General features: G+C 46.1%; 1 protein-coding gene and 1 long non-coding RNA gene across 2 annotated transcripts; one reads left to right on the forward strand and one right to left on the reverse strand.

Moving 5' to 3' along the window:
- The first annotated feature begins 1,041 nt into the window (after positions 1–1,041).
- LOC116573904 lies at positions 1,042–7,227 on the forward strand. The gene is made up of 3 exons (XR_004279057.1): positions 1,042–1,249; positions 1,511–1,585; positions 7,061–7,227. It is a non-coding gene; the product is annotated as an uncharacterized LOC116573904 (long non-coding RNA).
- Positions 7,228–9,438: 2,211 nt separating this feature from the next.
- On the reverse strand, positions 9,439–23,024 carry CFAP97D2 (CFAP97 domain containing 2). Its single transcript, XM_032314287.1, has 4 exons — positions 22,269–23,024; positions 12,558–12,638; positions 11,607–11,725; positions 9,439–10,154 (listed from the first exon to the last, which is right to left on the reverse strand). The coding sequence occupies exons 1-4, from the start codon at positions 22,356–22,358 to the stop codon at positions 9,884–9,886; spliced, it is 561 nt and encodes a 186-aa protein (XP_032170178.1). The 5' UTR covers positions 22,359–23,024; the 3' UTR covers positions 9,439–9,883.
- Between the last annotated feature and the right edge of the window lie 411 nt (positions 23,025–23,435).

Genomic DNA, 23,435 nt, shown 5'->3' on the forward strand with positions numbered 1-23,435 from the left:
TGTGGGGTTTACGAAACAAGACAGAGGATGATAGGGGAAGAGAGGAAAGAATAAAACTAGATGAAATCAGAGAGGGAGACAGACCATAAGAGACTCTTAACTCTAAGGAACAAGCTGAGGGTGGCTGGAGGGGAGGGAGCGAGGGGAGGGGTAACTGGGGGATGGGTGTTGAGGAGGGCACGTGACATACTGAGCACTGGTGGGATATGCAACTGATGAATCACTGAATTCTACCTCTGAAACTGATAATACATTATCTGTTAATTAATTGATTAAGTTAAAAAAAAAAAGAATCTCCTAGTAGGCTTATGGTGGGTGGGGGCAACAAGGCTAACGACCTGGTCAGTGGAGGAATGTGCAGCAGCAGAGTGTTGCGGAGAGAGGGCAGGGGGCGGAGGGGCCGGCCCTTCTGGGCGGTCAGGAGAACCTGAGGGCAAGACAGGCCAGAAGAGAAGTGTGAGGGACAGTGCAAAGAGCTGCACCTGGAGAGGAGTGAGCTCCCCCCACAGCACAGGAAGCCGCACACAAGGGACTCGCACTGGGGTCGATCGAACAAAATGGACACTTGTGCAGGCCGGAAACAGTGAAAAATCCCAACGATTGCATCCAACACAAAAAGAGCAGCACGGGAAAGAGTCTTGGTGAGCACTGGTGCATCAAGGGCATCTCAGCTCTGTTTACAGCAGCATGGACGCGGTGTCACCTACAGCCCGGCTGCCGAGGTACTGAGCACATCCACAGTGGAGTCACCCCACGGAAACAGGCCGCGAGCACATGCAGTGGTATGCAAGAAGACATTTTAATGAGGTGTAAACATTCTTTTCATTTAATGTTAGATGAAAAAATTTAGGATATAAGATTATATATGAGGAACAATTCTGACTATACTCAATACACTTCTATATGCACAAAAGTAAAACTATGAGAAAATGCAGACAACACAAAAATTCTCTCTGGGAGATGGAATTACACATAATTTTATTTTTTCCTTTATATTCTCTGATATAAATGCATATTACTTTCTAATTAGGAACCCCTGGAAATCATGCCCAGAACTTCAAAGGGAAGCAAGTGAATCTGGCATCTGGGAAGTCACTGATGAGTTCTTCCGACTGCTGGTCAACAAACATTACTCCACACATGCTGGCGCCAGGCCCTGTGCTGGGCAGGTGGTCTGCACCTGTGAACAGCACAGACAGTGCCCGATGATCGTGAGGCTTGTGGTTCTCAGGAAGATAGGAGTCAACAGGTAAACTCCCAAACCACAGAGTGTGCCCCATCTGTTGAGGGAAAAGAGTCAGAGTGAGTGTCAACGGGGGCGTCTTTTAGAGAGGGTGTCAAGCCTTCCTCAGGACACACCGTGTGCACTAAGACAGAAGCTGAAGAGAACTTTCTAGATATCCACCCGCAGACACAGAGGGCCCTGAGATACTCTGGGAGGGAGAGTGTGGGGAGACAGTGTGTTCCTTGGCAATGCAGACCCGCTCGCTTCGCACCGGTCTTGCTTTAGGAGACCGCGGCCCAGACGGTTGTGTCAGCCGGACGACATCCAGCCAAGCCTCTGCTTTTCTTCCCACGTTGAAAGGTACATGTACAGATGACCTGTGGCTACTCGTGGTTTGACAGGATCCCAGGGTTTCACACAGTTAGGAGCTCTGTACATATTCTGGATATTAATCCTTGTCAGATCATATCATCTGTGACCAAGATCATTTGACTTCTTCCTTTCCAATTTGGATATGTCTTATTTCCCTTGACTAATTGTTCTGGAGAGAACTCCCAATCGATGCTGAACAGAAGTGTTGAAAGCAAGACTGTCCTGTTCTTAGAGGAAAAGCTCTCAGTCTTTCAACCTCATGACATCCATGGCAGTTTTCATACATTACTTCTATCATGTGGAGGTACATTCCCTTCTAGTCCTTGCCTACTGAGTATTTTTTATCATGAAAAAAATGCTGAATCATGTCAAACACTCTTTCTGCATCAATTGAGATAATCATCTTTTTCCCCTTTCATTCTGGTAATGTGGTGTATTATATCATTTCATTTTCTTATGTTGAACTAACCTTGTATTCTAGGAATAAATCTCACTCGGTCATGGTATATGATCCTTTTAATATGCTGCTAGTTGGTTTACTGGCATTTTGTTGAGGATTTTTGCATCAATGTTCATAAGGAATATTGGTATCCAGTCTTTTCTTGTGGAGTCTTTGTCTGGCTTAGGTACAAGGAATGTTGCCCTCAGAATGAGTTAGGAAGTAGTTCCTTTTCTTCAATTTTTTTGGAAGTTTGACAAGCATTGGTATTAGTTTTTCTTTAAATATTTGGTAGAATTCACCAATGAAGCCACTGGGTCCAGGGCTTTTTTGTTGGGGGATTTTTGATTACTGATTCAATCTCCTTACTAATTATAAGTCTATTCAGATCTGTTTTCATGACTTAGTGTTGGTAGGTTTTCCAGTTCTATAAATCTGTCCATTCCATCTATGCATGCGATTTGTTTGGCATATGATTTTTCGTAGTATTTTCCTGTAATTCTTTTTTTCCAGATTTTACTTACTTGGAGTCAGCAGACTCCAGACTCCAAGCTGAGTGCAGATCCTGGGGCCCTGAGACCATGACCTGAGCCGAACGAACTACCCAGGTTCCCACATTTCTTATTTTAGTAATTTGAGTCTTTTCTCTTTTTTCCTTATTACATCTACCTCAAGGTTTATTAATTTTTTAAATGTTTTTGAAAAACCAGTTTTTAGTTTCATTGATTGTCTCTATTTTTTTTCTACACTTTATTTCATTTATCTGTGCTCTGTGCTTTATTATTTCCTTCCTTTTGCTGGCTTTGAATTCAGTTTGTTCTTTCCCTGGTTCCTCAGGTAATAAAATTATGTTGTTCGTTTGAGACCTTTCTTTTTTTTTTTTTTTAATGTGTTTATAGCTACAAATTTCCTGCTTAACACCAATTTCCTGCATATCCCATGAGTTTTGGTATGTTGTACATTTATTTTTATTTGTCTCTAAGGATATACTAATTTCCCTTGTGTTTTCTTCTTTTAACCATTGGTTGCTTAAGAGTATGTTGTTTAATTTCCAGAATTTTGTGAATTTTCCAGTTTCCTATTCTGTTACTGATTTATAATTTCATCCTGTTGTGGTCTGAGAAGACACTTTGCGTAATATCTATCTCTTTAAATCTATTGATACTTACTTCATGGCCTAAAATATGACCTATTCTGGAAAATGTCACATGTACATACTTGAGAAGAATGTGTATACTGTTGATGCTGGGTAGAGTGTCTGTGTATGTCTGTATGATCTAGTTGGTTTGTTGTGTTAAGTCCTCTGTTTCCTTATTTATCTTCTGCTTGTTCTGTCCATTGTTTTAAGTGAATACTGAAGTCTCCAATTATTACTATAGAATTGTCTATTTCTCCCGTCTATTTGATCAGAGTTTGCTTCATATATTTTAGTGGTCTGTCCTTAGTGCACAAATGTTTATAATTTTTTATTTTCTTGATGTATTAAAACTTTTTGAGTACATAATATCCTTCTTGTCACTTTTTTTTTATCTAAAGTATATTTTGTTGGATATTAGAATGCTCTTATGCTTATGCTCCCTTTTGGTTGTGATTTGCCTGAGATATTTGTTTTTATCCTTTGACTTTCAATCTGTTTGGTTCTGAAGTCAGTCTCTTATAAATGGTATATAGTTTGATCATGTGTTTTTATACATTATGCCAATCTCTATCTTCTGATTGGAGAGTTTATCCATTTATATTTAAAGTAATAAAAATTACTGACAAGGAGGGACTGCTGGTATTTTGCTATTTGTTTTCCATATGCCTTAGAGCTTTATATTATTTATTTCCAGCATTACTATCTTCTTTTGTGCTTAGCTGATTTTTTGTAGTAAAACATTTAAATTATTTCCTTGTTTCTTTTTGCATATATTTTCTATAGCTATTTTATTTGTGATTATCACTAGGATTGCATTTAATATCCTAAAGTTATAACACTCTAAATTGAGTTTATACTAGATTAACTTCAATAACTTACAAAAACTGTTCCTTTACAGCTGTGTTCCCATCCTTTTTAGTTATTGATATCATAAAATTACATTCTTACCCATCATGTGCTGCCAGACATAAAATAACAAATCTTTTAAATAAATTAGTCTCTTAAACTGTGTGTATAAAATAATATTTAAAGTTCCAAAATTCCAATATACCAGCTTTGATATTTGCCCATGTATTTACTGTTATTGAGATCTTTATTTCTCTGTATGGCTTTGATTCACTGCATCATAACTAGTAATTTCACTCAGGACTCCCTTGAACATTCCCTGTGGGTCAGGTCTAGTGGTGATGAACTCCGTGAGCCTTCATATATTTGGGAGTGTCTTGGTTTCTCCCTCACTTCTAAAGGACAGATTTGCTAGATACGGGATTCTTGACTGATTTTTTTTTTCTTTTAGTTCTCAGAATATATCAGACCACTGCCTTCTGGTCTCCAAAGGTTCTGATGAGAAATATGCTAATTCTCTTATTGATGATCCTTGTATATAATGATTTTCTTCTTTTTTGGTGCTTTTAAGACTCTCTCTGTCTTGTCTTTCTAAAGTATGATTATAATGTGTCTTGGCATGGGTCTCTCTGAGTTCATCTTACTTGAAGTTCACTGAACTTCTCAGATGGAATTTGGGAAGTTCTTAACCATTATTTCTTCAAATATTCTCTCTACCCCTTCCTCTCTCTCTTCTCCTTCTGGAACTCCTATAATACATATGTTGATTCACTTACTGTTGTCACACAGGTCCTTTAGGTTCTGCCTGCTTTTCTTCGCTCTTTTTAATTTCTGTTCCTCAGCCTGGATGATTTCCATTGCTTATCTTCAAGTTCACTGATTCTTTCTTCTGCCTGCTTAAATCTTCCTTTGAAACCGTCCAGTAAATTTTGCATTTCATTTATGTACTTTTTCAACTTCAGAGTTTCTTTTTTAGGTTTTTTTTTAGGTTTTATATTTCCTTGTTGATCTTTCCATATTGTTCATACCTCATTTTCTTGACTTTCTCCACATCTTCCTTCAATTCTTTGAGTATCTAAAACCATTGTTTTAAAGTCTTTGTCTTGTATATCTGACATCAGGTCCATTCTCTGGGACAGTTTTTGTTGATGCATTTTTTCCCACTTTGAATGGGTATTACTTTCCTGTTTCTTTGTATGCTTTGGTTGAAAACTGGATATTTGAATCAGTAATGTGGTAGCTCTGGAAAAAAGATTCATATAAGTATCTTGGATATATGCAACCACCAGCATAGTCAATGAGAACGTTTTCATCACCCTCAAAAAGAAACCGTGTACCATTTTTTAAAATTTATTTATTTATTTTTCGAGAGACAGAGAGAGCAGGGGTAGGGGTAGAGGGTGAGGGAGAGAGAGAATCTCAAGCAGACTCCCCACTGAGCACAGAGCCTGACAAGTGGCTTGATTCCACAACCCTGAGATCATGACCTGAACTGAAATCCAGGGTCAGATGTTTAACCAGTTGAGCCACTCAGGAGCCTCAGAATCCTTGTACGCTTTAACTATCAGTTCACTATCCCTCCGTGCACCCAACCCTAAGTAATCACTAATCTACTTTCCATTTCTCTGGAATTACCTAACCTGGACATTTCATATAAGTGGAACCATATAACATATGGTCTTTGGGGACTGGCTTCATTCTCTTAGCATGATGTTTTCAAGGTTCATCCATGTTGTAGTATTTTCAATACCTTACCCCTTTTATTTTATTATTTATTTTTTAAAAGATTTTATTTATTTATTTGAGAGAGAGAGAACACAAGTAGAGGGGAGGGGCTGAGGACAGGGGAGAAGCAGACGCGTGCTGAGCAGGGAGCTGAAGGCAGGCACTTAACCGACTGAACAATCCAGGTGCCCAGTACTTAATTTAATTCCTTTTAATGGCTGAATAACATTCCATGTTATGGGTTTATTCGTTTTTCAGTTTTGAACATTTGGATCGTTTCTACCTTTTGGCTATTATGAGTAATACTGCTGTGAATATTCATATACAAGTTTTGCTTTGGGACATGTTTTCATTTCTCTTGTGTATGTATCTAGGAGTGGAATTACTGAATCATGTGGTAACTCTATGTTTAAATATTTGAAAAACGGTCAGACTGTCTTCCACAGTGACTGCAGCATTTTACATTCCCATCAGCAGTGGATAAGGGCTCCAGTTTTCCACATCCTCAGCAACATTTGTTATCTGCCTTTTATTCTTGTGGGAGTAAAGTTGTATCACACTGTGGTTGTGACTTGCCTTTTCATGATGACTAATGATGTTGAGCATTTTTTTGCATGTGCCTGTTGGCTCTTTATATATCTTCCTTGGAGAAATATTTACTCAGATCCTTTGCCTATCTTTTAATTGGGCCATTTTTCTTTTTATCGTTTGACTATAAGAGGTTTTCATACATTCTTGATGCAAGTCCTTATCAGATATATGACTTGCAAATAGTTTCTCCCATCCTGTGGGCTGTCTTTTCACCTTCTTGATATTGTTCTTTGAAACACAAAAGTTTTTAATAAAAAAAAAGTTATTAATTTTGACTAAGCCTAACTTATCCAAGTTACTATTTTCTTTTTTGTTCATGGTTTTGGCGTCATATCTATTAACGTTGCCAAATATGAGGTGAAGAAGAATCACCTCTGTGTTTTCTTATGTGAATTTTTATATTCTCGGCTTTATATTGTGGTCTGATCCATTTTGAGTTAATTCTTGTATATGGTGTGAAGAGTCCAAATTTATTCTTGTGCATATGAGTATAGAGTTGTTCTAGCACTATTTGTTGAAAAGACTATTCTTTCCCCATCAAATGGTCCTGGCACCTTAACTTGAAAATAATTGGCATAGACACATGGGTTTATTTCTGGACTCTTGATTGTATTCCATTAATCTATACTGCCTTTATGCTGGTACCACATTGTCTTGATCACCATTGCTTTACAGAAAGTTTTGGAATCAGGACACATGATTCCCACTTTGTTCTTCTTTTTAGAATTGTTGTGACAATTTGCTGTCCCTTGCAGTTCCGAAGAATGTTCATATCTACTTGTCAACTCCTACAAAGAAGTCAGCTGGGATTCTGGTAGGGTTTACACTAAATCTGAGATCGGTTTGAGAAGTACTGCCATCTTAACAATATGAAGTCTTCTGATTTATGAACATGGGTTTTTTTTTAACTTAGATATTCTTTAATTTCTTTCAACAATATTTTATAGTTTTCAAAATATGAGATTTGCACTTCTTTTATTAAATTTATTCCCAAGTATTTTGTTCTTTTTGATGCTTTTGTGAATGGAATACTTCTCTTAATCCCATTTTCAAACTGTTAATTGCAAGTATATAAAAATAAAAAGGACTTTCCATTAATCTTCTATCTTGCCACCTTGTTGAACTTGTCTATTAGTTCTAATACTTTTTTTTTAGTCATTTCCTTGGGATTTTCTGTATGCAAGATCATATCATCTGTGAATGGAGACAGATTTATGCTTTCCTTCCCAATGTGGATGTCTTTTATTTCATGTCCAATGAAGTTTGGAACTTGCCCACACTCTGCTGCAAAAGAAGTCAGTTACTTTGAGAGGACATCAGGAGCCATTGGTTTTACGGCATGTTTATCTCCCAGGCAAAATCTCAGAGCTCTGAAGCTCAGAGTGGGGGAGATGCCAAGCATCTCCATATGTGACACCCCATGCCCTTCCACTGTGTAGGGGAGGACACGTAGACCTTCATGGCTTCAAATCACTATACTAACTGAACTAGGCCAAGGGGATCAGGCCCCAGGATTCCCAGCAACACCGCACTTGAGATAGAGCCTCCATTCTCGAGTGGGAGCTGGGCAGAAAGGAGCCCCCATCTCTGGGCCATACTCATCTGAGACTTGGTCTCAGTAGTAGGCAGCTGGGGACAGGATGATAAATGCTGAAGTCCTGCCTTTTCCAGGAAGAAAGCTCTCCAGCTGGGAGTAAGTGAGAGAAGGAGTCCTCTGTTGTCAGCTGTGGCCGTCTGGAACAGTCTCTGCTTTGCTGAGCTGGGAGGGAGGGGAAAAGGACTGGGTCCAGTTCCAGTACTATGAAACCTATCTGTTCTGGCCACATTTTAGCAGCTTTTCTTGGAAAAATGTTTCTTTATATGGTATATGCCCTTAGGACCATTTCCATAAACTTAAATTAGTTGTTTTAAAAATAATTTTTATCAGTTTCGCTGGGGAGTGGGTCCAGGGACCTCATTATGCTGTCATGCTTGGAAGATCTTCTCTGTGTGACTCATAGTTGAGACTCTTCATTTATCATTGAATTTTCAGTCTTGGGCAGAGATAATAGGTTTTGATTTTTTTTAAAAACGTGAATACTCGTAGCAGCCTTATTTGTAATACCCAAAGACTAGAAACAGTCCAAATGCTCACCTGTAGGTGGGTGGATAAAACACCGTGAGGGCAGCTCGGCACAAAAAGGAATGGTCTGTCGACTCTCTCAGCCACAACATTGCATGGAGTGGAAGGCAGGAAAATGCAGACACTGCAGGGAGATACTCACACAAAACTCAGAAAAATGCAAGCTTGTCCCTAGGGACACCAAGCAGATTGTGGATGCATGTGGACGGGAAAGAGGAAGGGTTGGGTGATGATTGATGGGAATAGGAGACCTCGGGGGGCGATGGATGTAGCTATTATCTTGATTGTGGGGATATTCTCCCAGGGGTAAAGCGTGTCAGACTTGTCAAGTGGAACAGCGCAAACACACACTTTGCCGTGTGCCGACACAATCTCAATAAAGCCCTGAAAAATAACAGGAGGAGTGAAAGCCCAATTGCTGGTTATGTAGTTTCTCTTAGACTTGTTGAGTAGTTAGGTAGCTAGGTAATTTTATACTAATTGAACTAACTGGTTTGCAGTGTTCTGGGTGGCTTCCGTTCCACACCATTTATTAATTTGATAAGTGTCTTTTATTAACTAAAGGACAGAGAAATGAAATGGTCAGTTATCAGGCTCAAACTGATGAATTCTTTTTTTTTTTTTTTAAGATTTTATTTATTTATTTGACAGACAGAGACCACAAGTAGGCGGAGAGGCAGGCAGAGAGAGAGGAGGAAGCAGGCTCCACGCTGAGCAGAGAACCTGATATGGGGCTCGATCCCAGGACCCTGGGATCATGACCTGAGCCGAAGGCAGAGGCTTGACCCACGGAGCCACCCAGGTGCCCCCTGATGCATTCTTTTTTTTGTTTTTTAAACATTACCTATGCTTATGTATTTTTTAAGACGTATTTTATTTTATTTATTTATTTTTTGAGAGAGAGAGAGAATGAGAGGAGAGAGGTCAGCGAGAGAAGTAGACTCCCCGCTGAGCAGGGAGCCCGAGGTGGGGCTCGATCCCAGGACTCCAGGATCATGACCTGAGTTGAAGGCAGTTGCTTAACCCACTGAGCCACACAGGTGCCCCCCCACCCCGCGTCCCCACTGATGCATTCTTGACAAAAATCATTGACTTCCATTCTTGCTGGGGCTTCGTTAAACTAATCGCAAGGAGACATGTCATTTCTACTGTTACCGTGTGATTAGCTCGGTGCTCTCTGCTTCAACACAGGAGTGATGCTGAACTGATCCTGAGTCTGAACATGCAAAGTGACCACATTCTGTTCTCGACATATGGCCCAGAGTTGAACAAAGAGAAGTGCATAGAAAGGCACAAGGGGGTCTTTGCTTTAAAATCCAAGCAGGTGAAGGAGGTGGCATGTCGCTTGCAGGGCCTGTGAAGACGGTGTCCTGGTGTGGGAGGAGCTGGTCGGCTTCGCAGCCCCCTCTGGCCCTCACATCCCTTTTATGTTTCCGGAAGTCTGGCTCTGTCTGGCCCCTTGTTCAAGCTCAGGCACTTCCTGTGCCCTCTGACTGGCTGGCCCCGCCCCAGGATCACTTCTGCTCCCTTTTCCCTCCTTCTTCCCCCATTTCCTGAGTGTGACATATCAGGCAGGCGAGGAGGAGGAGGGGGAAGCCACTCGATGGTGTGGGGTGACCTGCAGGCTGGCTGGGACTTGCGTTTTTCAAAGAGAATCCAGGCAGCAGGTGGGGGGCTCTCCCTGCAGGATCCTGTCCTGGATTGAGGTGATGGAAATGAACGATTAGTTTAGGCTACTTCGTTACAGGGATTTTTATACTCCAGCTAATATCTGTCTTTAAAGCAGAAAGTGATTCCAAATCTAATGTAAACTAACCCAGGAAAATGGAGGTTGACCCATTCCTCCGGGTTTTTTTTTTTTTTTTTAAAGATTTTATTTATTTATTTGACAGAGAGAGATCACAAGTAGAAGGAGAGGCAGGCAGAGAGAGAGATAGAGGGAAGCAGGCTCCCTGCTGAGCAGAGAGCCCGATGCGGGACTCGATCCCAGGACCCTGAGACCATGACCTGAGCCGAAGGCAGCGGCTTAACCCACTGAGCCACCCAGGCGCCCCTTCCTCCGGGTTTTTAATGGCAGGGGCTGGACATGGAGGCATTTCGACACCCAGACCCACTCCCTGTCCCCCACCCGCACCCTCCCACCTCCCCGTGAAACCTCAGTTGAACCACTGCTGGAGAACCCAAAGACAGACGGCTTCCAGGAGGCCAGCCCAGCTGGAATGCAGGATCCGCCCCTCCTGTGGAGCCCTCCTCTGTGACACACTTCCTGGTGCTTGAGGGTCAACTAAATTTTAATTTATTGTGAAATCTGGAAACCACTGTGAGCTTCTTGGAGACTGGCGCGGGCTCAAGTAGGACTGAAAACCCACCCGCCTGAAACCATCCCTCACAGGCACTGCGGGACAGAACGGACAGTGATGAAACCAGGGGCCGACTCTGGGGCTTTGTAGGGTGTAGGGGACAGGGGCTGTGTGCTTTAGAGAAGAGGGGCTCTTGGGGTTCATAAGTGTCTCTAAATATTTGTAGCAGGTTTTAAAGACTGTGGAGGCCTGCTGTCCTGCACCTCCACAGAGAGCCCCGCTTTGGGTAAAAACAATGTTGTTGGTCGAGAGTAGCACCAGCAGCAGGCTCCCCGTAACAAACAGGAGCAGTCACCATGCCACGCTGGACACAAAGTCACATGACCTTCCATGCATTTTCCAGACAGACATTGGGCCGTTTTTGCACATGGAAGTGCAGGAGCCCAGCCTGAGCACAGGCCCTGGGGCAGGAATCTGCTTCCTACAGCCTCCTGGGGGCTGACTTGGCCATGTTCCTCGCTGCCTGCTGCCTCGGTTTCCCCATGGCCCCTTCCTCATGGGATGCTTATGAGAGTTTGGCGGGAGGACGGTGCAGCAGGCTTGGGACGGCACAGAGGGACACTGCGAGCTGCTGTCGGTGTCCTTGTTCGGTTGTGGGCACAGAATTAGCCCGAGCCCCAGGAAACCCTCTGATTTAGGAAGGACAGAGGAAAAAGCACAGGGGTCCCTGCACAGAGGCCGGCATAAAACGTTCCAGCTCCGGGGCAGCGCCTCTGTGTGGGCCCCGGAGCGGCGCTCTGGGCCCTGCCCGGGCTGGTGCTGACTGTAGGGTGCCGGGGCCCCGGTACCTCTTGTGCGCGTGGTGGTTTCCGCTCTCGGTCCGTCCCCCGGTCCTCATGATGCAGGACAGCTTCTCCAGGAGCAGGCGGTTGTCCCTGTCGATGGTGGCAAGCCGCGCCTCCTCCAGCTGGGGACAGACACACAGGGAGCCTCTGGGGCACCAGCCACGTCCGGCCGTGACTGCACAGACTCACTCAGAGGGTCACTTCAAGCCCACACTCCCTTCGACTTGAGCCCACCGGGGCTTCTAACGCGCTCGCGGGCATCAGCGCCCCCAGGGCTGGGTTGGGGGGCGCTCCTCTGTCTGGGAATCGGAGTCCGTTAGGGCGCTCAGAGTGGGGGTAAGGGAGAGGGTGCCACGCGTCTTTGTGAAATTAGGTCACCCTCTGAAACTCCGAGGCGGGGATGCTAATGAGGAAATCACTTCAGGTTTCAAGAGAGCAATTTTAGAAGACGTGCTCAGAGCCCAGAGGAAAGGGACTCCCTCTTGCTTTAGGGCCGGACACCAGCGGGTCTGCACCGGGCCCGGTCAGCCCCCGCCCGCCCTCCTCGGACCGGGTCCCCGGCGGCCGCGCCGAGGCCCCGCGGCGTCCCCGGCAGCCATGAGAGGCTTATTCTCACTCGCTGGTTTAGGCTTCCAGAAATAAAGAGTCTGTGGTGGGCAAGACATGGTCTTGTTTGTTATTTTTTGAAGAAAGGTCCTGTTTAGAGGAAGGGTACTGACTGGCCTCCTTAAGGCCGCCGCCCTCGCTTCCCGGAGACGAAGGGTCCTCGGAGGACCGGAGAGGACCCCCGGCGTCCCCGCCGCCCCACGGCTCCGGCCGGCACCATGAGGCTCACTGGCCGTGGATGCGGCCGGTCGTTGACGACAGGAACCGTGCATTCTCCACGTCCCTAGTCTCTGAGTTGACATTTCCTCATGAGCTGCACCCACACCCGAGAGGTAGCAGAGAAATTACCTTCAGCTTCTTGAGTTTCAGGCGGAGGTGGCTGAGGCTCCAGGGGGCGCGGGCGTCCACGAGGGGCTGGGCGTCCTGGACCTGTGGTGCAGGGCAGCCTGTGACCCTGGGCACACGTTAGCTGGTGATTACCATGAACCCAGATTGGGCAGCTTCTGGGCTGTGGCCCTGGGGACAAGTATCAATGATTGTTTGTGGCACCAAAGATTCCAGGTCAGCCTGGGGCAGATGGTTCTGAATGAGGCTCAGGACTTGAGTCAAAACCCAGTTATTCCCTGGGGGACACGGACAGCCCGGGGGGATGAGCTTGCCACGTGGTTTTCAAGTAGAGAATTAAGTACAGAGTAAGAAGTCATCAAACGTAAGTGCCAGCCGACACTTCTGTTCTGTTGCCAGAGGCCTTTAAGGCAGTGAGTTATGAGGCTGTGTCCACCTCACCCTGATCTCTGGGCCTCCAGCAGGATGAGCCCCTGAAACACTGACGAGCTTCCAAGTGATCTCTGCAGCTTCCCGTCAGAAAACGTACCAGCGAGGGGTGAAAACCTAGATTCCAGAATGTGATGGCGTGAATGCATCAGGGCTACCTGCGTTACCATCTGCGACAAAAAGGGACCCCCCCGCCATATTCCAGACCCCGCTTGACCGCTAGCCAGACCACTAGCTCCCAGACGCATCAGCTGATGTCCTGCAAGCCACCGTGTTGGGAAAGGCCCGCCGCCGGGTGACTCTGGAACCATGACGTGAGCATCATTCGCTCCAGGAGTGAAAGCCAGCGGGCCGGGCAGCAGGAGCCAGGACAGGGCCGAGGGGCTAGCTGGCAAGAGGCTTGGACAGCACACTCAGCGATGGATGCGTGGCCCCTGAAGGGAGGGGAAGACTAAGGAACAGAAACGAGGCAATAGCACGGCTACATACATGACCTGGGGGCCCTCTGTCACCAGCTGTGGAAGCAGCCAGGACCAGAGGTGGGCTGGCCAGAGCTGTGGGGATGGTGGGATTAAAAACACACCTGGTACCTTACTTTTTCACGTTATCTTTAAAATCAAAGCTCCTAGGTGGCTCAGTGGGTTAACACCTCTGCCTTCAGCTCAGGTCATGATCCTGGAGTCCTGGGATCGAGCCCCGCATCGGGCTCCCTGCTCAGCGGGGAGCCTGCTTCTCCCTCTGACCCTCCCCCAGCTCTCCCTTTCCCTCTCTCATTCTGTCTCTCAAATAAATAAATTAAATCTTGAAAAAAGCCCTAAAACTGAAATAAATTGAATTAAGGAGCTGAGGATAAAACCAAGAAACCTCCCCAAAGTGAGCCAGAAGTAGAGACGGGCAGGAGGAGAGAAAATGAAAGGACACTAGAGACTCAGTATTGGGTTAGGGACATTGGACTAGGAGGGTTTCTAGAAAATGGAAAGGGACAGAATTTTCAGAGTCTCTAAAATGAAAGAATCCATCAGAATAAACTCGAAGAGACTCATAGAAGCATGTCATCATAAAATGTCAGAACAACAGTAGTAAAGAGGAGGTCCTTCCTAAAAGTTTCCGAGAAGAAACACCCACATGCCCATGCCCTTGGTTACACAGGAGTCACAGGATTCTTTAGAGAAGGTGTTGGCTGAAGCAGAGGGCTGACCATCCATTAACTCACGCTCACCCTACCACCGTCTTGAGCTGTCACTCCTGTCGAGACAGGACCATGTTTCCTAGGACTCTTGGCACTGAGGTGTGGCTCCCTTATGATTTTTTGCCAAAGCAGCATCACAGATGTTCATTTTAGGCCAAGGTCTCTACGAAGCAGGTGTGCCTTCTGTGCTCTACTCTACCCTGCCCCGCCCCCACCCCCACGCACCACCCCCCCAGCAGGACCCAGGTTGTCACAGAGCCTAATGGGCAGAGGAGCCACAGGTGAGTGGGTCTGGTACGGAGCCATCCACACACGGTAATAGGCGCAGGGATTACACTCTGATAGTGCCGGGGTCTTTATACATTTGTAACATATATATGTATATGTTATAACATTGTGTTATAACATGTATAACATATACACGTTTTTATACATTTATACATTTTATACATGTATACTTTATACATTTAAGATCTATTTGTTACAGCAGCTCATATTACTCTAACTTATGATGAGGACCAATGCCTTCAGCATCCTAAGGGAAGGCTATTCCATCCTAGAATCTCATACCAAACTTTCTATCAGGAGCGATGGGAGCGGGGCACCCAGGTGGCTCAGTCGGTTAAGCGTCTGCCTGCCGCTCTGGCCAGGATCCTGGGTTTGGGGACTGAGTCCCGCATCAGGCTCCTTTCTCAGCGAGGAGCCTCCTTCTCCCTCTGCCCCTGACCCTGCTTGTGCGCTCGCTCTCGCTCTTTCTCTCTCTCTGACAAATACATAAATAAAATCTGTAAAAAAAAAAAAAAAAAAAGAGTGATGGGAGAATGAAGGATTTTCAACACGGAGACCAAAAAACATCCAAAACAAAAGAAAAAAGCACCCCCCCCAACAAAAAAGCTCCCTGCCCCTGTTCTTGGAAAGCCACCCGGGATGTACTTCATCACCAGAGAAGCGCTTTCTGCAGGGGAGACCAGCAAAGGGAGCCCCGTAGCCAGCAGTTCTGTGGGCCGCACAGCTGGGAGCAGAGGACGGGCAGAAGGGGGTGGGGAGTGCTGAGAGATTATTCGAAGTTTTTGAGTGCTTGAGAATTTATTCATCAGCATTTGATGACTAATGGAATATTTGGGAAAAATGGCTACAGATATATAGGAAACTCAAGAACATGAAAACAAGGCGATATTAACTTTTACAGGAAATTGTAAGAGGAAGGACATAGAGCTACAACTTGACTCAACAGTGAAAGGTTTTGCATAGTCTCTTTAACTATCAATAGTCTACATCTCTTATTTAATTGGTTATTGATTGAAAAAAACTGATTCTCTCTATGTTGAGAAGAAATGGCAAACGAGCATCTTATTCTGAGAAATGGAAGCCAAAACCAGGAGAAACTGCCAGAAGGGCTGAGCGTGGCTGCCTCAGAGCCAGGCTTTGCTGCTTTTTATCAAGCTGTTTTGATACTATTCTTTTTTTTTTTTTTCAAAATGTATCTATATCACTCTGATAAAAAGTAAAAGGACTGCAGAATTATCAGACAGAGCGGGAGCTAGAAATGCGCGGGCTCCCAAGAAAGCAGGTGGCCTCCGGTACAGCCCGGTCCCCAGCGCTTGGTCCCCGGCGCTTCGAGCCCCTGCAGCGGAGCCCCTGCCCCCGCTGCCCAGAGAAGAGCGCGGGGCCCTCAGGTTCCCAGCAGACCCCCGCAGCCCGCACCTCCCCCTCCTCTGACTCCTTCCCTGCTTCCCCATCTTTGCCGCGGGGAAGGCACTTACAACCCATCCACGCTACTGTCACATTCTTAAATTTACGGAAACTGTTACCATCTATTATTACCACTCGGCTTCCTTTTTCACTCAAAATTATCGTTTCTAAGAAATATAAACTTTAAACATAAAAATGAGAAAAACAGCCCCGTGGACCCCCATGTAGCCTCACGCCCCTTCACCCAAACCAGCTCTGCCCCCGCCGGCCGCAATCCCTCATCTGTGAGGATAGCAAAGCAAACCAAGCAAACCCTTTTCACCCTCAGATATTTTACTGTATGTCTCCGCAATACGGGAACCTTTAAAAGACACAGAGCAGTGGTACCACGAGCACCACGAGGTGATGACCGTTGTCCCAGTCTCCGGGCACCGCCCCTTTCTTCCGCTGTTCCTCCCTCCTCTCTCTTTCTCATTGCTGGTGTGACTTTGGACCCAAGTAAGAGGGTTCGTAAGCTGCACTCACTTGATATGTCTCTTGCATCTCTCTCTTTGTTTAAAGCTTTATTGATTTATTCTAGAGTGAGAGAGAGCAAGCCAGGGGGAGAGGCAGAGGGCAGAGAACCGCAAGCAGACGCCCCACTGAGCACTGAACCTGCTGACCAGGGGCTCGATCTCCCGACCCTGAGAATACCACCTGAGCCGAAATCAGGAGTCAGATGTTTAACCGACTGAGCCACCCCGGTGCCCCTGCAGCTCTTAGAATGATAGTTCTCTCTCCATACCTCCCCCTGCAATGTGCTACAAGGAAGCCAGATAATGTGTCCTGTGCACTTGCTCAGTTGGATTTTGCTGAGGGAATGCCTGGCACCACCTGTAAACTGACAGGAATTCAGGTTCGGTTTTTTCACTGGCAAGACTATCCCTTAGGTGATGCTGTGATATTTTATCACAAGGTACACATGTCTGCTTGTCTCTGTTTTTGTGAAAAAGAGACATTCTAAGTCCATGATTCATTCTGTTTATTTGCGGGAATACTTCAATGAAGACAAGCTTCAATTGGTAGGATACGTACTGGGCTCTTCTTAGGACTTGGTTCTTAAGCCCTTGCAATGGTGGCCAATATGGTGTTTCTGTTTAATATCATTGGAAAATCAAAGACTCAGACCTATTTGATGTGTTTCAGCCCACTGCCATGGATAGTCATTGTGCCCCACCTGTGGCCCGTGAGAAGGTGCTAATAACCTTGACAGCTTCCTTGCCCTCTGGAGTGACAAAGTGATGTGGGGTTAACACGTACATATCCTCTCTCAACTTAGAATCTGCTGTTTCTACAGGAAAGCCTGGTTCTTCCAATGAAATGGCATTTAGAAACCAAGTCTGGGTTCCCTGGAGTTTCGTTTGTACCAAGTTTGTTCTTTCAAGGCCTTTGCCATAGACAGAGCTCCCCTGGTCCTCCTAGCTCTGGTTCAGAGCCCCATTCCCCTTAGCTAGGCTAAGGGGTCTTACTTCTGCATTTCCCTTCTCCCGAGCTAAAATTCCCAGTTCTCAGTGACACCAACATGACCACTCATTTGCTTATCCCACTCTAAACACACACGTAACCCGTAAGAGTAATCCTGGCATCTTGTGGACATCTGCCTCAGCCACAGACATACGGGTCCGTCTCCACAGGCAAGGGGAACAGAAGCAGAAATGAACTATTGGGACGACACCAAAAAGAAAAGATTCTGCACAGTGAAGGAAACCTCCAGCAAAAAGAAAAGGCCACCTACCAAACCGGAGAGGATATCGGCAAATGACAAATACAGTAAGGGTTACGATCCAAAATACATAGAGAACTTGTGTAACTCAGTACTGAAAAACAATCCAATTAAAAATGGGCAAACAATCTGAACAGACATTTTCTCAAAGAAGACGTCCAGATGGCCAACAGACATGTGAAAAGAGGTTCAACGTTCCCCAAGTCAGGAAAATGCAAATCAGAACCTGTCAGAATGGCTAGAATCAAAAAGACAAGAAATAACAAGTGTTGGAGAGGGTGCGGGAGAGAGGGAAAAAGAGAAACCCGATGCCTGTTGGTGAGAAGGTGAACCGGCGCAGCCACGGCAGAGAACAATAGGGAGGCTCCTCCAAAAAATCAATAAATAAAAATAGAAATACCATAGGGTCCAGTAGTTTCCCTGTGGGGTGTTTCCCCAAAGGAAATGAAGACTCTAATTTGAAAAGATAGGTGCGGCCCTCTGCTTTTGGTGGCACTCTCTACAACAGGCAGCTATGGAAGCGGCCCGAGTGTCCACTGACACACGACGGGATAACGATGGTGCATACGTGTCATGGAATGCTACTCAACCACAAAAAGAAAGAGATCTTGCCATTTGTGACAACACGGATGGATCTAGAGGGCACAGTGCTGAGTGAGATATGTCAGAGCAAGATCAATAGCATACAATTTCACTTGTATGTGGAGTCCTAAAATCAAAGCAAACAAGCAAAAAACACACTCATGAATACAGAGAACAGGGGCGTCTGGGTAGCTCAGTCATTAAGCATCTGCCCTCAGCTCAGGTCCTGATCCCAGCATCCTGGGATCGAGCCCCGCGTCAGGCCCCTGCTCGGCAGAAATCCTGCTTCTCCCTCTCCCACTTCCCTGCTTGTTTTCCCTCTCGCTGTGTCTCTCGCTGACAAATGCATACATAATATCTTAAAAACATAAATAAACACAGAGAACAGACTGATGGTTGCCAGAGGGGAGGGGGTGGGGAACGGTGAAACAGGTAAAGGGCATTAAGGGCCACAAAACTCCACGTATAAAACACGTCAGTCGGGGAGATGGGAATGCCGTCGATAACACTGTCATCACCTTGCACGGTGACAGACGGCGACGACACTCTGGAGCTGAGCACGGAGCATGCAGAGGATTACGGAACCGCCGTGCTGTGCGCCTGCGACAAGCAGAGCACCGGCTGCGGACTGTGCTTCCACAACGATAAAGACCCAAACTAAAAAGACAAAGGCAGCTGCCACAGGCCCTTTCAATGTGGTCATGAAACCCATTGCTTCTACATTTTGGTCCATTTTATTTTCAATATTTTGGAATGCTTCCCAAGTTTAATTTTAATACTATGGGAAATATTTACCTGGCTCCAGAGTCAGATCTGACCATTAACTCTTTTTCTGAGAAGTCAAGGCTCCATCCTGTCGCCTCTGCCCTTTGCCCTGCTGACGGATCTAATTTTACCGTCACTCCTTGAACTTGTGGAAATAAAGGACACACAGGATGTACGTGTCGATATGTTTGTGTGTATATATATTTCCATCCCTTCTTTTTTAGGCAAATGTAGCCTATTTTACCCATTTTTCTTCACATTGCCTTTTCCATTTCACAGCACATCTGACGTAATTCTGTAGTGCTGTGGAGAGAGGCTTCGGGTCCCTTTTCACACCTGCATAGCCCGTCGTCCTGTGAAGCGACTCACCCAGCTTCCTTTGGATGATCATTTGAGTTCGCTCCCATTTTGCTATTACAAATACTGCTGCAATTAGTATCTTTTGCAATTTCTTTTCAGATCTTTGCCAGGGTGCCTTTGGAATGGGCACTGCCGGGTTAAAGGCTAAACACATGTGCAGTTTGACTGGGGATCACTAGACCCTCCGTGGGGCCATGTCTGCCGCGTGCCCACCTGCACCGCAGATGGTGCCGCTCTCCCCAGAGCACGGCCAACAATTTGGGGGATCTTTGTCAACCTACTAGTTGAGAGATCGTATTATGGTGCACGTTTAATTTGCATTTCTCTGTTACAAGTGGAGTTGACCAACTTTTATAGTTTTTTTTTCAACTTTTTGTAGGTTAAGAGCTATTTGCAACTCGTTTTCTGTGAACTTTCATTTATCCCCTTTGCCCATCTTTATATGGAGTTTTTTTTCTTTTCAGAAGTTCTCTCTATATAAGGATATTAACCCTTTGTGCTGTAAGTTGCAATTATTTTTCCCAATTTATATTTGTTTTTCCATTGATTCTTCTGGGTTCTTTAGATATTTAATCATTTCATCTACAAATAGAAAGAAAAAAAACCCCAAAACCTATTTCACTACATTTTCATGCCTAACAGATTTGTATTGTCCGTTTGCTGATACCTCCAACACAATTCAAAAGGTATACAAGGTAGTAAGCATCCTTGTCCTATTTCTAACTTCACAGGGAGTGCCTTTAGTGTTTCCCTATTAATTAAGTTCTGCCTTAGGACTAAGACATTTATATTTTATTGTGTTTGGGAAATATCAGTAGCAATGTCTACTTTACGAAGGTCATTTTAATTTTATTTTCAGCATGAATGGATGTCTAGGCTCTGAGACAGAAAGTCCTGTTGACCTTCTGTCCAGATGCTCGCTGGGCTGGGGACAAGGAGTTCCATCCTAGAGACGCTTTGGATACGGGACTCTCTGCAAACCCTTTCGGTCTCTTCTATTGCATTGAGGTCCTATATGTTCCCAAGGGTTCTCAGCCAAGTAGTAAGAAACTAAGTAACCCCAAAGAGCTGACTCCCCTTTCTCTTAATATGGAAGAAGAATTTGTTTCAAGCCAAGTTTCGGTGCCCACTGGTAAGATCTGGAGTTGGTTCCTGCTGTGGCCTCCAGGCAGCACTGAGCGGCCGCCATCCCCAGTACCTGCGCTGCTCTCCGGCTTCCTTCCGCTGCAAGCCCATGTTGCCCTCCTTATGGGGGCCTCCACCCCCATGTCTTGTCTTCCCACAATGTGTTCTACTCCACAGGGACGGCGCTGCCCCCTCCTCTCCTGACCTCTCCAGGAAATCCCTGCCAAGACTCCTGGCATCGTCCTTGCCTGGAATGGCCCCTCTGGCACCCGTTGCTCCATTCCACACCCGCACTTCCCTTCTTACAGTTGGCTGTATCTGAGACCTTCTCCCTGACGTCCTGTGGTCCCTCCCAGGTGAGACCTATGGCCTCCCTTTACACCTGATGCTGGGATCACGGATTCCTCGGCCCAGTGACCTCGGCTGCTGACCACTTGCTATTGGGGTGTCTCAGCAGTCCCTCCTCAGACCCAGCAAGCGCGAGCTCTTGAGCCATCTCAGAGGTGAGCGCGTCAGGACGAGGTAATTTCAGGCTCCAGCACCGCACCGCGGTGCTGCGCCAAATGCCAGGGTTCCCTAGTCGTCGTCAGCCCCCGCTCCATATGACGACTGGTCGAATCTTCTCTGTCTCGCGGTTTCTCAGGTGCAGAGCACGGTTACTCACTCACCCTGAGGGTGTTATCCGCCTGCTGGTCCCTGGGACGCACACGTGAACACCAAAACGCTCGTGGCTTACATTCTCATCTACCCTTTGAAGAAGCCGTGCCTGTTGTCTCGTTCTTACTACCGTAAGGGCTCTTCCAGCTTCCCCTGCTGAGCTCGACCTACTAGGTGCTCCAGGTGTCACGGACATCACAGCAGCACCACGGGGCCACCCCCTGGCCAGGTGGGGGAAACAAACATGACAAGACGAATACATTACATCAATCACATGGTGACAGGAGACAGCAGAACGAGGACCCAGAGAGCGATGGGGGTGAGCTTCCTAAAAGAGGGCACAGAGAAGACCGCAGGAAGCCCAGAGGTCTGAGGAAGCGAGGGTGAGCCCTGGGACGGCCGGGCTCCCAGGGAGGACAGCAGGCGCAGGGCCCAGGCATGGGGGACACCAGAACAGCCTTACAGTAAGTGTGACCTCCCTGAGCCCACAGCGTCATCACCACTGAGGCACGCAGAATCCCGAGAGGAGCGAAGACTCACCTGGATCTTGTACCTTGCAGGAACCTGGGGTCCCCTCCCTGGTGAGATGCCTTCAGAGCGTCACAGAGCGACGCCCCCTTCCCAGCTTACTCCCCTCTTAGAGCATTTCTCAACCTGGAGGGACACAGACTTGGAGCCTCGTGCGGGGGGATGGGCCCACTGACATCTCGGAGGTGTAAGACCACCATGGCAGGTCATTTCAAAAGCACAAGGTGACCTTCTCAAACGATATCCACATTTGCATCAAATAATGGAAATAGTAGCATATCTCCTAATGGAGGTAAAAGGCGGCTTTTAGTTCCCATGGGCAAATGCTGTTTTGACAGGGGAGAGGGGTCCTCGCTTTTCTGTGTCTTAAGATACTTTCAAGTCAATTAGGAAAAATTAAGTATTTTATAAATGTGTCATAATTCAGAGTCCTAAAAGACTGCAATCCATTTAACGGAATTTTTATCGTATGGTAATATATATGACCAAACTTCTAAGGAAATACCATTCCAACCATTCCATCTCTGAAAATAAAATTAGTTTTTGGTTTCCAGGGAAAGCCCTGGCAATCCATGGGGGCTGCTCGGGCTGCTGAGCCATCTGGGCTGACATTCAGCTTTCCTACCTTTCTCCTGTGATCCTGGTAGGCTTTCTCCCAGCTGCGCTGCAGGCTCTCGCTGCCACAGGGAAGAGCTGGCCGGGGGGCTCTCCGCATCTCCAACAGCCAAAACAGCCGCTCCCTTCCACCAGCCGCCAGCGCGATCTGCAGGGGGTTGTGTTTGCTGGGTCAGCGGACCGTTGTCATGGCGTCCAAGCTTAGGAGGAAAGAAAGGGCAAGAAGACGTCCTAGCACAGGAGAACTGAAGATCCTTCCGCTCTAAAGGGCATTTTCTCCACAGATCTGAGATAGCTTCGTGACGCCATCGTGATGCGCTCTGCTCAGCTCCCCCTGACTCATGGAGAAGGGCAGAGTTTCTTCTCCAGCTGAGCTTCCCCTTCCCAGCCTCCCGCCTTCTCCTGCTTCCTTCCTTCCCTCTTCTCTCACTCCCTTCCTCCCCTTCCTGCCTCCGGCCCGTCCCTTGCGTCTCCTATCTTTGAAGAACTTTTAATAATTTGGACAACTCCAAATATTCTTATTTGCAGCTTAGGTGGGAGATCTTCATTTTTTTTTCAATTGTCTTGAGGATTAGGTACAGAAAGTTTTAGTCATTTTGAGCCGTTCCTCTCTCTGTGGACTTGTCTGCCTGGGATGGGTTTTCTGGGAGGCCGATGAAGGGACGGACAGTGGTGCCAGACTGTCTGTCGAGCTGTTCGTCTTTGTCGAAATCTTAGGCCTCATTTCAAGACGGCATGATTAGAGGAACTGGCTAATGACGAAATAGCAATATTATTCTCATTTCAGGGTGCTGGTCTGACATCTCGCCACACTCACCCCACAAACATGGTATACGGAATTTGTGATTCGGGGCTCACTGTTGAGCTGCTTGTCAGGAAACAGAACACAACAGAAAAGAAGCATTTTATGAAGAATTGTGTTGTGCATATTAGCACGACTCAGTGGCTGTCAGTCTGAAAGAGAATTAGCTAAGCCTAAATTGAATCAGACTTTGGAAAAATAAGATATGAATAAAATTAGAATATGACTTTCTCCTGTCTGGTGTTAGGTGGCTGAGGTATTGTGGACTGAGCTGGTTCCAGAGCTCTACAGAAGTGGGCAGAAGACTTTGCAGCTGCTAAGATTGTTGATGTACTGACAGTTTAAAAGTTGGGTTTTTCTTTTTTTTTTTTTTAA

This window comes from Mustela erminea, chromosome 15 (assembly GCF_009829155.1).
Source record: "Mustela erminea isolate mMusErm1 chromosome 15, mMusErm1.Pri, whole genome shotgun sequence".
NCBI classification, from domain to species: Eukaryota; Metazoa; Chordata; class Mammalia; order Carnivora; family Mustelidae; genus Mustela; species Mustela erminea.